We start from the raw sequence: 14,821 nt of genomic DNA, 5'->3' as shown, positions 1-14,821 counted from the left end.
ATTCTGCTTGACAGCATATGCTGATGAGCACACCAGTGACAAAGCACTGCATGCCCACAGGGAAGCATCACAGTGTCAATAAGCTGACTCATGCAGGCTTTGCATTCCAAGGTAACTGTGAGTTCTTTTGTTTCTTTAGGCTCCGGGCGTCCATCCTCCGCGCAATCAAGTCCTTTGACTGGAGTAACAGGTTCAGCATTATTTCTGTTAAGGGACTCCAGAAATCTTCTCCTGCGTTGCCCTTCATCTGTGGAAAGAAACCCGTCAGTGTCATTGGGGTAGCTCACAATGGCGCAGAGATAAAGAGATCGAGCTCGCTGAACATAACTCCTAGGAGTATCCCCTATATTTATCGCGGGTGCAGAGTGATTGTGTCGGTTGCTGTGGGCCATTGAGCCAGGCTGCGGCATCGCTCTATCGATAGTATGCCTAAGTCATCGACGGCTCGCGGTGGTGACTCTAGGAGGGCCCCTGAGACTCGTAAATGTTCCCAACATATTGGCTTGATTCTCTGTGGGGACAGTGTCGATGGGATGAGGCAAGGTAGGGCCATTGAGACCCCAGTTATTAGTTGAACCGCGAGGATTAAACTGTGTATTGTGGTAATCATCAGGCATGTATTGGAAAGTTTGGCCTTGAGATTGGTAGGAGTAAGCCGCGGATTCTGAAGCAGATGCCTGTAGATTTGCTGGTATTGTGGCACCTGGAGACGCGTAGCTGGGCCTCCCGGCCATGCCAGCCCGGTTCACGGGCATATACGCCCAATGATGGGATATTGGTGGGTTGGACGTCTGGCCGAACATATAGGCATTAGATGTGGAGTGTTGAGATGGGGGACTGATTGCTGCTGTTTGTCTTTGGTTGTTACTTGGAGGATCCGCTTGCGACATTCTATATGTCGAATGAAATAAGCAGCTGGCAAAAGGCAAGGAATAGTGAGAAGGGCAAGAAGGGAAATAACAGACAACTCAAACACAATTGATGCAAAGGGTATAATAGAGGTAAAAGCAAGGAATTAAGGCCAGAGAAATTGCGGGGTTCTTCTATCCTTTTATGCTGCAGAGAGGTGAAACAATATTTAATAGATGGCCATCTACGATGATACAGCCAAACCCGGACTGTTCCCAAGCAAAGAATTCGTGGCACAGCCCATAGCTGCGCATTAAGGATCCCGGGTTTACCAGACCCTTGTTGCAGGTGGCACCATGCCAAAATTGCGCATGCAACAAGGCAAACTCCTCCTTCCTCTTTTGCAAAAAGGGTAAGAGTGGATGACTAGGCTGCAATTGCACAAGGCAAGGGGCTGCCAAAACAAGTGAGAGACAAAAATTTGGCCCGGTCCTTGGTGCAGCAGTTGCAACGGGAGCCCATTCCAGCGGTGTAGTTCCCGGGTCAGCAATAAGTCGAAATGAGCAGAAATCACGGGCTGCCAAGTGGCATAGCAAATTTTGGCAGCCCACCCCTTGATTTTTTCAGGCCATCAATGCAATGAGCTAGTCAAACATAGGCTTGATACTCGCGGCAGGGCGTACAAGCCACCAGTTGCAATACAGCCGTTGGGGTGACAATAAAAAGATATTGGGGAATCTGGTGAGCATACCTCCTTGTCAAGGCCATGTCCGAGAGTCCCCCGATTCCAGCGTAGGGCGCCGGTGCCAAAACTGCAAATGAATGCATGAATCAGCCGCCAGAGATCACAATCGAGTTAAAAACACTGAGTCTCACCCTCCTCCTCTCCGCCCAGTCTGATGATCCAATGAAAACCAAATGTTTGTCTCTCCCTGTTTTGGACGATCACCCCTAGGTGTCAGTTTCCCAGCAATAAGGCCCCGGTGCCAAAACTGCGCATGCTCAGGCCAAAAGCTGTTCTCCTGCCATATGGACAGGGCGCAAGGAACATGATACAGCTAAACCCGGACTGTTGAATTCGTGGCACAGCAACTGCAGCTGGATCACACTGGTAGTAAGCGTGGTCTGGTTGAGTTTAGCAACCTTTCTGCCGGGGCCTAGCGGCTGAGGCAATGGGCTAGTGGTGATCGTCAAAACGAGCGAAAACCAAACATTAGGCTTGATACTCGCTGCAGGGGCCATCCCCCGATTCCAGCGGTGTATCGTTTCCCGGGTCGACGTAAGGCGCCGGTGCCAAAACTGCAAACGAATGCATCTAACAGGGCAACGAGCGAGCGGACAAGATGCACCAATCAGGAAAACACAGCCGCCAGAGATCACAATCTCCGTCACCCCAGAAGATCCAGGGAAGGCAAACATGCGCTGGTGATGTCCTGGGCTGCTGGATGACAGGGCTTCGGATTTCTGTTGGCAAAATATTAGACCGGCCGAGAAAGTGATAAAATACATTAGACAATGCCAAACATCAGCTATACCCCAACCCAAGGAGTTAAAACCATTCCAAATTCAGACAATGCACGACTTACGGGCCCTCGACTGGAAAAACCTTGTCATTATTTTAAGCTCAAAGTACGCGTAGCCATTGTGTAACCGCTAGCTTTATAAGTCAGGGGGATAGTCCAAAGTTCGCGCCCCAAGAACAGACCATATGCAGTAAGGCAGTTATTGGGGCTCATAGAAGCCATCACTTGCAATGGGAGGCCTTAATCCAGCTGTAATAGTTTAGAATTTGACTGCGCTGAGGTTTTCAACAGCATGCGGAATTTCTAATTTTCCGGGATTGGCGCAAGCAAGGATTATTCTATTTTTGAGTAGCCAATCATTTCCCTTTGATTTAACAAAATTATCAACCATCACATGGCAACCTCACAGCAATGTTGATTTTCACTTATCGGTTTCAACGATACTGAAACTCCCGCTGCGAGTTCCATACAGGAAGAGAGCCGAACGGAAGGAGAGTGTGATGCTTGGGGCATCCTTACACCACGAACTGTTCCCAAAAATCAAGCAATGGCAGCCATCACCCGCCGTATCACTGCCCCGCCGTCTAAATTGATAGTTATTTTTCTGCTATACACATTATGTGAGGCGAATAAACCGTCTTCACCAGGCCTACCATAGGCCTAACTCAGGGGCTGCATCATTTTCACCAATCAACAACCGCTCATCCAATTGCTGTAACATCACCAATACGGATTCCCCGGGGGCTAAACCAGATGGGCGATCAGGGATTCTGACTTGTAATAGAGTATTTTCAACAAGGCTGCTATCTTTGACCTCTCTCACATAGCAGCCGACCACATATGCCGGCCATGTCAGAACTCATTGATGGTGTGCGTCAGTTGCAGCGTGAAGACGACGCACCATGTCCAACAGATTCTTGATCAGCAGATCTACATTGGGCATAGAGCGGACACAGCTATGTAGCTGGAGTAGTGCTGTGAGGATAAAGCATCGATGAACATTACTGGCATAGTCATCACTCTTGAAGGGTAATCTCAACAAGAGCTCCTGGAGTTCATCTGCTACATCCTCCTTCCTAGACAAACGAGCTATCAGATCCAGAAGCGGCCGCAGCAGGCCGGTGGGTTTTTCCATCCCTTCCCTTCTACAACAATAAGTATCCCAGATATGAACAGCCTCTGATCGCCGTCCCACAATCCACACATCCATGTCTAAGCCGCCTAGCATTTCAAGTAGGTTAAGCCGGGAGCAGATGTCTGTTTCCACTGTATCAGACACATTTTCCGGAAGTGCCAATAATAATGATAGGATCTGATGAAGGTGGTGGGTCCAAGTATACCCGGCTCTCATCTGCATCAGACCGGGGAGAAGTTAGTGTATTGGAAGATATTTGAAGGAGGGGGTGACGGCAGTGCAGATGGGGCCTACGGAAATTTGGGACAGCAGAATCATAGTGAAAACTGATACTTTGGGGTTGCTGTTTGCAGATGGGGAGGTAAGAAAGTGAAAAGTTTCAGTTATGACTCAGTCAACACTTGCCAGCGAAGCAACCCGGCAACATTGGACATGTAGCGCCATCAAAGCATTGACTTCATCTCTAATGATGGGAAATTGCTGACAGAGGGATAGAATATCTTGCACTGGCCCCCCACAATCCCAAATGAATATACTGTTGTCGCTTGTGATAACTACATGCAAGTGTGTCAGGAACTTCAGTTTGACATTTTCCAGGATTTGTTGATAGGAAATAATTAGGTTTCTCACAAGACTGATAGAGTTCATCAGCTGTCTTTCGACTAGGGCAATTGCACATCAGGCTCTCGGGTAGCGTAGTGGGTGTGGGACTTGCTGGTAGCAGAGGAGCGGCTGAGGGTGGTATTGTTACCGCTGTTGCTGCTGCTGCTGTGGTTGGCGGTGTTGTGGAAACCACCCGAATCGGAGGATCCAAAACTGACGACAACGATTTCACCTTCTTCCAAATGAGACGGGGTGTGTAGTCACAGGCAAATCCAAGGCGCTTACACCTCCCACACAATGGGCGGCTTTCATCGCATTTTCGACTGACATTCAAACACTGGGAGCAGCCGGTACGCGACCGAGTATGTTTTTTTTTTGGGTTTCCATGAGGTTGAAGCATGAACAAGGACGGGATAAGGTATGCTGGGTGTATGGTGAGTTCAAGAGGCCTATGGAAAAGAGCAGACAAAAGACAGATCATTATGGGTTGCTCCTATCCTTCTATGCTTGCAGATAACCAGTCAAAACCAGGAAGTGATGGAAAAGATGATCAGATGAATAATTTCTTTTTAAAAATTTTAAAAATAAATAATGATTATAAATTATTTTTAAATAAAATATTTTAATTGAAATTTTCACAGAAATAAAAGTGAAAATGCTTTTAATATTATTTATAAAATATTTAAAAAATTTAAAATATGTTTTTTATATATTCTCTATTATATATTCAGATTTGTTGATTGATTTATTTAATTATATTATATTATACACACATATCTTCTCTGAAGAAGTTGCTATAAGTATGAAAAGATTAAAAAAAATAAAACATTATATAGATTTCAAATTTGATGTATAATTTTCTTTTATATTAATATATAATCTTTCTGAAATAAAATTAATTGCATTAAGAAAATATTTAAATAATATATTTGATAAAGAGTCAATACAATCATTCAATAGCTCAGCTGATGCTTCTATTCTTTTTATTTTTAAAAAATATAATGAATTTCATCATTATATAAACTATCAAGATCTAAATCAAATTATCATTAAAAATAAATATTCTTTATCTTTAACAAATGAAGTATTTGACAGACTATCAAGAGTTAAGATATTCACTAAGCTGAATCTTTGAAATGTCTATCATCACATACTTATAGCTGCAAAAGATCATTGAAAGACAGTTTGTAAAATAAGATATGAATATTTTAAGTATATAATTATACCATTTGAACGAGTCCCTGCAAGCAATCGCTCTGCTGCTACTCCACGTGAGCAATCACCCTGCTGCTGCTCACTGCGAGCAATCGCTCTACTGCTGCTCCCTTCATCATCATCGTCATCAATTGATTGAATATCAACCAGGTAGGTATGCAGAGTGACAAATAATTCAAAGATAAGAATAGAGAATATTTAGATCATGAATTAATGTTGAACTCAAATCTTCACAGTTAAAAGTGGTCAGTGAGACCATGAATTACACCTTTGATTTGATTGGTACAGCGACAATGAATCAGATTAGCAGAGGGAAATGCTTAGTGCACTTTATAAAAGAATAGATGATTAAAATTTACTCTTTTAAAGCTAAGACAAAAATCATCTAAAGAAAATAAATGAACAAGAATAGATTTGAATTGAGAAATCAGTTAAGGAATTAAATACTCAAGCAAATGCTTGAACACCAGTAATAGCCCGACCAATAATTAAACCTGCAGACAATAATGCATTAAGTTATCACTGTCTTAAATGAGTTTCTCTGACAGAGGGATACAACTACTCATATAGATGTAAAAATAAAATCATACAGTTGAGGGAGCAACGAGTGAAATACTTACTGTGGATATCGCTTTGCCCTTCATATGTTTGGGTAACGAACAGGTTTGCTACATGACGGCCGATATGGTATTCATCACTAACAGCATTACCACCAAAAATCTCCTGGAGGCTGTTGGAATTGAGGTCAGAATCACCATACTTCAAAGAGAAGAACAATGTCAAGAAAAAGAAGAAAAAGAAGCAAGCAAAGCAAAATAGAAGTGGGAAGGTTGAGGATGGACGCTTGGGCGGTTGGAAGAACAAAAACTCTGAATCATACGTTCTGGCTCCAACTAACGCACGATCACAATTCTGCCTTTTGACTATGGAAATCATCTCAGGTACAGACTTCCCCTCATCATTAAGCCTGGCAACGTGAATTGCCGCCAAGGTGCCATAAGCAGCATCTGTAGCAGCATCTGCGAGCTTTTTTTGCACGAGTTGATACCTAACGAGTGGGTTTCCTTTAAACTGTTTCCGCTCAAGGGCGTAGGTGCGCGCGCGATCAATACAGTCCTCCAGTGCACCCATGGACCCAAATGCAATTCCTAGTCTTGCGCTATTCAGACAGGTAAACGGGCCCACAAGCCCTTCAACCTCAGGGAGCATATTCGTTTCAGGTACCGGACAAGAATCCATTTGAATCATACCGGTGATTGATGCACGGAGAGCGGTCTTATTTTTGATCATGGGTGTCTCAAATGTGCCTGGTGGACAGCTATCTCGTTCAATAATAAAGCCCTTGATCTTGCCGACGCTCTCAAGTTTAGCCCAGACAAGGAAATAGTCGGAAATTGGAGAGTTGGTGATCCATGTTTTTGAGCCTGAGATTAAATAGTACCCCTTTTTGGTTGGGTGTGGTTTGGCGACTGTCTCCATTGAGCCTGGGTCAGAGCCATGGTTTGGCTCTGTCAATCCGAAGCAGCCTAATTTCTTGCCCTTAGCAAGATCTAGAAGGTATTTGTCTTTCTGCTCTTGAGTGCCAAATTTGTATATTCCCGTCATGATCAGTGAGCTTTGCACAGACATGCCAGATCGGTAGCCTGAGTCTACCCTTTCAACTTCCTTGGTGATGAGACCAGAGGCCACAGTGCTGGCACCAGCACATCCATATCCCTCAATCGTGGCACCAAGAAGCCCTAGCTCACCCATCTCCTGAATAATTTTCTTGTCGTAATGTTCATTTCGATACGCCTCTGAACAGAATATTTAGTTTCAAATCGATGCGCGCCACCCCGTACAGCTTGATGGATTACAGGCAATTACTGTACCTAGAACCCTGGGGGCTAGTTTTTCCTGGCAATATTTCCTTGCAGTTTCTTGGATAGCTAGTTCATCTTGGGTATATAAATGCGTCGTGGCTAGTGGGTCTTGCCAATTGAATTTAGCAGCGGAATGAGCGTATCGTGGGACGATGTTGTGCGAAGCAAAGTGGTTTATTGCATGGAGCCTCCTGAATGTGTGGTGAATAGCGGATGGATTCATATTGTCCCGTAGGATCGGGGATAAGAGCTCTAAAGTCGGGATGTTGGAAATGCCTGTAGAATACAATTCAATAGAAGCGGGAAGGCATATGATAGTCCCTTAGGTAAAACAAATACACTCACCCAAGCTGTCGTTAAAATATACTTGACAAAAGGTATTTCAGCAAAGGAGTGTGTTCAGAGTTGAGGTTCATTGATTCGAGTGCTGCACAATGCACCTTGTGAGTCGCAGGGTTTGAATGAGTTGAAGGCAACTGACCCCTCCAGCTTATCTCAGCGAGCTCAGACCCTCTGATGTAACGTAATCCACCACCCAACACCTGTTTACACCCAATGCATTCTTACAACTACTCACAAACATAGGGGTACATTTGAATTTCTTGCTTTTACATCTGTTTAAAATATAGTCTCAATTCTGTAATTCATTTAATATCATCTCACATTTTCTGTGATTGTTCTGTGTGTGTAATTTCATATAAATTGAGCAGTCATGAAGTGTTTAACATTCTCTCATTCACATAAAAGCATCAACACAATCTACATCAGATCACTAAAGCTAAAATCATTCATGAATTTTATCATTAAAAAGATTGAAAAGAAACAGAGAAAGATCATTATAATGTTTTCTTTAATTTTTTAAAAAAATCAATAATAATATTTTCATGATTATTTTCAATTATAACATCATTTTGAAAAAGTTTAAAAATAATAAAATTGACAACAGAAAATTTTCATTAAATTAATAAAAATTTTAAATAAATGAATAAAAAAATCTTTTAATTAAAACTTTATTTATATCTTTTATAAAAAGTTTATAAAATATATAATTGTAAATATGAACACACTATCTACATTGAAAAAAGACATTTTTTCAAATATTTTTAAACAAATAAATTCAGTAAAATCAGTTGCAAGAAAATCAATTATTAGAATGAATATTATTCAAAAAAAAAAAAAAAAAAAAAAAAAAATACATTGTAGCACACGAGCTGCAGTGTGCTAAATACTGAGCTAGTCCCAATTAGAAAGGCAGCTGTAAATAACACTCATAAACATCATCTCCAATCTCACCTCTATGATATGAAGCTCTATGTGTTGTGGAAGAATGGCATTGTTAGCTCATGTTGCAGAATTTGTGGCTATTGCAGCTGTGATTGCAGCTGCAAATCTGATTTAGAGTTTTATGTTTGTTCAAATTTCTGATGAAGCTGCTCCATTTCTTCATTGCAGGTAAGAAGATCAGACACTGCTGCACACTCAGAGGAATTATCTATATCATCAGAGTTGATCTCTTTATTCAGCTGAGCATTTTCAATATCTTCAATCATTAACTGATTTGTAACATTTCATTAACTGATAATGGCTCTAAAGTCTTCTGATTGATATTGATGTTAATATAATCAAGATGGTTAACTCAAAGAAAAGCTAATTATTATTTAATAACAGTTTTGTGAACAGTGAAATTATGACAAAATTGATAGAAGAGGTGAGAATCAGCAGATGTATTTGAGAGCTGCAAAACAATGATATCAAAGTCTTTAAACAACAGTGAAAGATTATTGTAAACACAGACAATGTTTTAAAAGAAGTTGATAATATGATTTTTATGTTTATATTGCTGACTGTGAATCTGACAGATTTTTACAAACATATAAATCTGAGCAATAAACACTTCCTCAATCTGATTTATAGAAGAAAGATTGAGAACTTGATCAGAGTTCAGATTGTTATTTGGAAAAAAAAAAAAACAATTCATTTATTTATTGATTTTTATCAACTGTAATACAGTGAGTGCAGATGTTATATACCCTAGTGCGCCGTCCGACGCGCCCCCGTCCGATCTTCTCCCGCCCTGATTGGCCGCCCGTGCGTGCTCCCGCTCCCGCCGCCGCGTGCCCGCAGTGGCCCGGTCGCGGTCGAGCTCCCTCTTCCCTTCCCTTCTGCGGCAGCCAGCCACCCCATTACTTCAAACTTTGCATGTAGGCCGTAGTGGATATGGAATACAACATATCCAAATCAAAAGCGATAAATACAACATATCCAAATTAAAAGCGATAATTCCGCCGGGAAGGGGTTAAATTGTGGTGTCAAAGTCAATGAGTTGAGGTGCGATGTTTGATGGGGTAAGCCACCAACCCAACCAGACCCAACTAAATATATATATTTTCACCCAGGCAACGGAGCGGTGCAAAGCGGTGCAGGATCAACAAAGTAAATAAAAATAGCAAAACATATAAGAAAACTGAAAGGCTTCATCCTGGAGTGATTTTAACCACAGAAAAACAAACATTCACACCAGATCAGATCTGTCAAGTTTCACACAAAGACACTGAATGAAGGAAATATATATATATTCAATGCACAAGACAGACCCAGCATCGACATCATGGAACATCGATTATTTATCCACTGTGAATCATACCTCATTATCATATGCCGCCGGTGCAAGCACGCTGTGTGGCCAACAGAGATTGAACGGCATCTGAAAGGCAAGGCCCATCAGCTAAAGCATGCGGTGGTTCAGCAGATAAAGGAGAACATTGAACAGTGGGACAATGTGGCTCGAGATACTACACAGTTAACACTGCCCACATACTACACAGTTAACACTGCCCACAATACTGAATGAACCAATCCCGGAACTACCCATTCAAGATGGCTACAGGTGCCAGCGGGATCCCCAGTGTCAGTATGTGGCAGGGAACATGAACACCATGCGCAAGCACTGGCAGAACAAGCACAGCTGGTCGCCATATCCCAGCCGTGGCCGTACAGCGCCACAAAAGCGTACGGCAGCACAGGATGAGGTGGACAGATCATGCCAGAAGGTGCAGTTCCAGCAGGTATTTGCATCGCGCAAGGGCTCCCACTACATACAGATCCAGACTAAGGAGACTACTGAGCACACCGGCACGCCAGACCAGAACAGAGCCAGCCATGTCATTGATGAGCTGGAGCGGTTTTACCGGGAACAGCAACGGCAGACCAGCAATGTCATCCAGGCCGGGGAGCACGATGAAGCCAACCCATGGCTGCGGCGGACCAGATGGCCGGTGTACTTGACCAACATCGCACCCAATGATCTGGTCAACTGCGTGCAGCGGCCCGAGGATGACACCACGTGCCCAGATGAACTGGCCGCGAGGGCCATCGGGAGGCCATGGGGCAGGTTGCCCGTACCAGCCAGCGAGTCATCACACGGCTGGGCCACTTCGTCCGCATCGAGGCCATCCGCACAGAGCGACACCAGACCCGGCACACCCCGTTGCAGGCATACATGGACGAGGAGAGGAGAGCATCGCCGAGCACGTGAGGCCATGGCAGCAGATGTTGATGTTTTTCGCCCGAACGCAGGTCGAGCATGAATGGACGAGCGCACAGTACCGGTTCACACCACGGCAGCGCAAGACATGGAGGGTATTATGGCAGGTAGCCACCACAGAGGGAGCCGACCAGCGACACTCCATCAGCCCAGACCCCATGGATGAGCAGATGACTGAGGAAGAAGAAGAGGAGGAGGAGAAGGGACAGAGAGATACCCAGCCAGAAGAAGAAGATAAGTTCAAATTAACCAAGATGCAGATGGCATGTTTGGATTTTTGCATTGAGCTGCTGAACCAGCGGGTTCAGGTGGAGGATTATGAGTGCGCGCTGGTAGACGCGTTGGCGGTGCTGGGACGGGGGGAGTATGGATGGTGCGACGCGGAGAGCTACCCACCAATATTGTCACGGATCATCAAGGTGGCACGGTTATGCCACACGGTGCTCAACGACCAGGTCAACTTCCGGCCCCAGATGCAACAGCTCGGCAAGCTGATGGCGGCCAAGACACAGATGGTGCTGCTGACGGCCACACTGCCACCCGGTGAGGAGGAGAAGCTGTGGTCCCGCATGCACTGCACCCGAGCGGACATATCATTGTTCCGGGCGCGGACATGCCGTCCAAATGTGGCATACCGAGTGTGGCAACCCATCATTGAAGGGTCAGAGTACGATGGGCTCAACCGATGGTTTCAAGCACCCAGCGTGGTCAGGTTCATCCAGGACCGCATGAGATGGACGGGAGAAGGTAAGGGGGTGGTGTACTGCCAGGCAGTGAATCAGGTCACGATGATGGCAAGCACATTGAGATGCGGGGCATATCACCACCACCAGATCAACAAGGCCGGCATACTGGAGTGTTTCCAGCAAGGTCAACACCAGGTCATCGTGGCGACAAGTGCACTGGGCATGGGAATCGACATCCCCAACATCCGCAGCATCATCCACGTCGGACGGCCGCGATCATTGCTGGATTATGGACAGGAGAGCGGGCGTGCAGGGCGTGATGGACAGGCCAGTGAAGCCATCATCATTGAGCCCGAGGGTATCAGTGCAGCAATGATATGGTCAAGAAAGGATGCACCATCACTGCTGGACCAGAAGCTGGTTGATCGGTACATGCAGGCAGGGGGTGAGGAGGGTGATGAACCGATGGCTCGATGTCGACGGGTGGTGCTGGACCGGTACCTGGACGGGGAAGTGGAGGGTTACATGAGACGGCACTGCGGTGATCGACACACAGGGGAGTCCCAGTGTGACGGGTGCGATGCCGAGTGGGAGGCCAGGGAGGCCGTGTTCACCCCCAGCCCAGGTGGCACGCCCACGCCCACACCCAGTCCAGGCTACAGTTCAAGAGCAACAGCCAAGGATGACTCCAGCGAGGATGAAACCAGCCAGGAGTCAGAGATGGAGAGCCAGCAGGGTGAAACCCACATCAGATTCAACGGCACATGCAGTCCCAGAATGGCCAGAAGTGTGAGCAAGAGCACAGACGACAACATAAATGAAAGCATCACCAAGAATGAAGCTTCAACTTCAGGCGGGAGCAGCCCGGGTCAATGGAACAAGCAAGAGTCAAGTGAAATCAGTGAAGACACCAGGGGCATCCCATCAACAACCAGACAGACATTCCACAAGCAGGATGTCCGTCGAGGCCGGTTCATCATCACACACCAGCAGCGAGGGCAGAGGGCATTGATGGATGAGGAGGTTTTAGTGGAAGAGGCGCAGAGGTGGAAGGATCAGTGTTTGATATGTGCAAGTGGCAAGCGGGAGTTTGACCATGAGCTGTACCAGTGTCCCCACGAGGAGAGCCAGGAGGCAAAGAGATGGATGATGACAGTGCGGAGCAAGATCAAATACACACGGTATTCCGGGTGCTTCCGATGCGGGATGCCGCAGTCCATATGCAACAGCTGGAAGACACAGAGGCAGTGTCCCGTACAGGGGATTTTTGATCCCGACAGTGGCAATGATGATGTATGGGTGTCACAGCAGCTGAGGGAGTTCAATGTGAATGCAGATGATCAGGAGGCGGTGATTGAATTTTTGAGACAGAAGGTTGAGGGGCAGGGCATCGAGCACAACCAGCTGATGGAGATGTTTTGTTGGCTGCGAGGGATATATCAGGAGGCAGAGAGGGGGAAGATCGAGTCAGAGGGTACAGGGGTCAAGTGATATGACGGGTGAGAGGCACCACAGGGGGATGAAAGACGTATATATATATAAAGGCAGGTGAAGCCAGAGACAGAGGGTAAAGGGATATAACATCGAGAGAAAGTAGATCAGGTTCAAAGGATCAGTTTCAAACAGTATCATCCCATATGATAATGGGTCAGGGTCAGGGTTACAAAGAGTGAGGGTAGAGGCTGGGGGGGAGGATGAGGTGGTCAGAGTCAGGGTTAGGGTTGAAAAAGAGTGAGGCTAGAGACAGGGGTGGGCAGTGAGGTCAGGATAGGCGGTTAAATTAGACGCAAACCCGTTAACCCTATCCAACAGGTGGGGGTGGAATGGACGTCCATTCCATTCAGGGTTAGAAAACCGACCAATCAGAGCAGGGCAGATTGGACGTACATTCCATTTGGTTTCAGACGTTGAACGTCCAATCAACCACGGAGTCAATTGACTTCAAACTTTGCATGTAGGCCGTAGTGGATATGAAATACAACATATCCAAATCAAAAGCGATAATTCCGCCGGGAAGGGGTTACATTGTGGTGTCAAAGTCAATGAGTTGAGGTGCGATGTTTGATGGGGTAAGCCATCAACCCAACCAGACCCAACTAAATATCTATATTTTCACCCAGGCAACGGAGCGGTTAGGGTTACTAGATCAACAAAGTAAATAAAAATAGCAAAATATATAAAAAAACTGAAAGGCTTTATTCTGGAGTGATTTTAAACAGAGAAAAACAAACATTAGTCGAACACGCTGGACCCAAACCCGTTGGACGTCAAACCCGTCCAAGGAGCCCATTCACCCATTGGACCCGAACCCGTTGGATGAACCCATCAACCTGTTGGAAGTCGAGCACGCTGGACGATTATATCAGAAGGTAGAGGGGGGGGTTCAAAAATATTGGAGTTTTAAAGAGCATTATCCCATACAATAATGGGCCAGGGTTAGGGTTACAAAGAGTGAGGGTAGAGGCTGGGGGGGAGGATGAGGTGGTCAGAGTCAGCGTTAGAGTGAGGGGTGTTCAGGGGTCGAACCGGTTGAACGAACCCGTCAACCCGTTGGACCCAAACCAGTGGGATGAAACCATTTAAAAGTCAAACCCGCTGGACATGCCCGTTGAAGGTTATAGGGTTAGGGTTAAACTATCCAAGTTCTACATAGTGCGTGGTCCGACGCGCCCCCGTCCGATTTTCTCCGTCCCTGATTGGCCGCCCGTGCGTGCTCCCGCTCCCGCCTCCGCGTGCCCGCAGTGGGGCCCGGTCACAGTCGAGCTCCCTCTTCCCTTCTCATATCTCATCTCTTCTTATCTTGTCAGTTTTTATTGGCCTTATTGGCCTGGCCTGCTCGCACATCCACGCGTCTCCACATTAATGCATTTATATATTGACGCATTCGTGCATGATTGCTGGCTGCTCACTCTCTCTCTCTCTCTCTTTTTTTTTTTCTTTCTCTCTCTTATGTTTTGCTCTTTCTTCTGATCTCTGACTGACCTCTTTTAAATATACTCTTTCAAATATTGACAGACAGCCAACTTTGATGAGAGATTTACTGTGAGAATGGATCTCTTTATTTATAATAGGTCCCACCGCCTGTGGATCTGCCGCCCATGTGGATTTGCTGTTGCTGTTGCAAATGTCCTCACCCACCTGGCTAAGCGGCACCGCAACCATCCCTCGGCCGCATCGGCAGGTCTCCGGGAGGCCGCAGTGGCTGCGATGATGCAGGACCAGCTGGAGCCGGTGTTTAGACCGCACTCAGGAACCCTGTTGCCCATCGCCTCTCGAGAGTGCTCCAGTCCGAGCCGGTGGTGTACTACCTCTGGCTGATTCTACCTTTCGCGCGGGCGGTCCAGCGGCTTGCATATGGAGACAGTGATAGCCAACGGGGGGCTGCGGTCACCATTTCTCTGGCC

The 14,821-nt window shown here is 45.9% G+C and overlaps 3 protein-coding genes across 3 annotated transcripts; 2 read left to right on the top strand and 1 right to left on the bottom strand.

Annotated features, from left to right (window-relative positions):
• Positions 1-3,790: 3,790 nt before the first annotated feature.
• On the top strand, positions 3,791-4,370 carry HCAG_07907 (predicted protein; the record flags this gene model as incomplete). The annotated part of the gene is made up of 2 exons (XM_001536748.1): positions 3,791-3,868; positions 4,149-4,370. The coding sequence occupies 2 exons, from the start codon at positions 3,791-3,793 to the stop codon at positions 4,368-4,370; spliced, it is 300 nt and encodes a 99-aa protein (XP_001536798.1).
• Positions 4,371-5,772: 1,402 nt separating this feature from the next.
• HCAG_07906 (glutaryl-CoA dehydrogenase, mitochondrial precursor) lies at positions 5,773-7,410 on the bottom strand (the record flags this gene model as incomplete). Its single annotated transcript, XM_001536747.1, has 4 exons — positions 5,773-5,819; positions 5,946-6,055; positions 6,206-7,121; positions 7,197-7,410. 4 exons carry the CDS (start codon positions 7,408-7,410, stop codon positions 5,773-5,775), a joined length of 1,287 nt encoding a protein of 428 aa, XP_001536797.1.
• Positions 7,411-10,114: 2,704 nt separating this feature from the next.
• HCAG_07905 (predicted protein) lies at positions 10,115-12,908 on the top strand (the record flags this gene model as incomplete). Its single annotated transcript, XM_001536746.1, has 2 exons — positions 10,115-10,718; positions 10,852-12,908. The coding sequence occupies 2 exons, from the start codon at positions 10,115-10,117 to the stop codon at positions 12,906-12,908; spliced, it is 2,661 nt and encodes an 886-aa protein (XP_001536796.1).
• Between the last annotated feature and the right edge of the window lie 1,913 nt (positions 12,909-14,821).

The sequence above is a fragment of the Histoplasma capsulatum genome, genomic scaffold (assembly GCF_000149585.1).
Source record: "Histoplasma capsulatum NAm1 scaffold_10 genomic scaffold, whole genome shotgun sequence".
NCBI classification, from domain to species: Eukaryota; Fungi; Ascomycota; class Eurotiomycetes; order Onygenales; family Ajellomycetaceae; genus Histoplasma; species Histoplasma mississippiense.
Note: the sequence above shows the minus strand (reverse complement) of the source record. Positions and strands in the feature narration are given on the sequence as shown.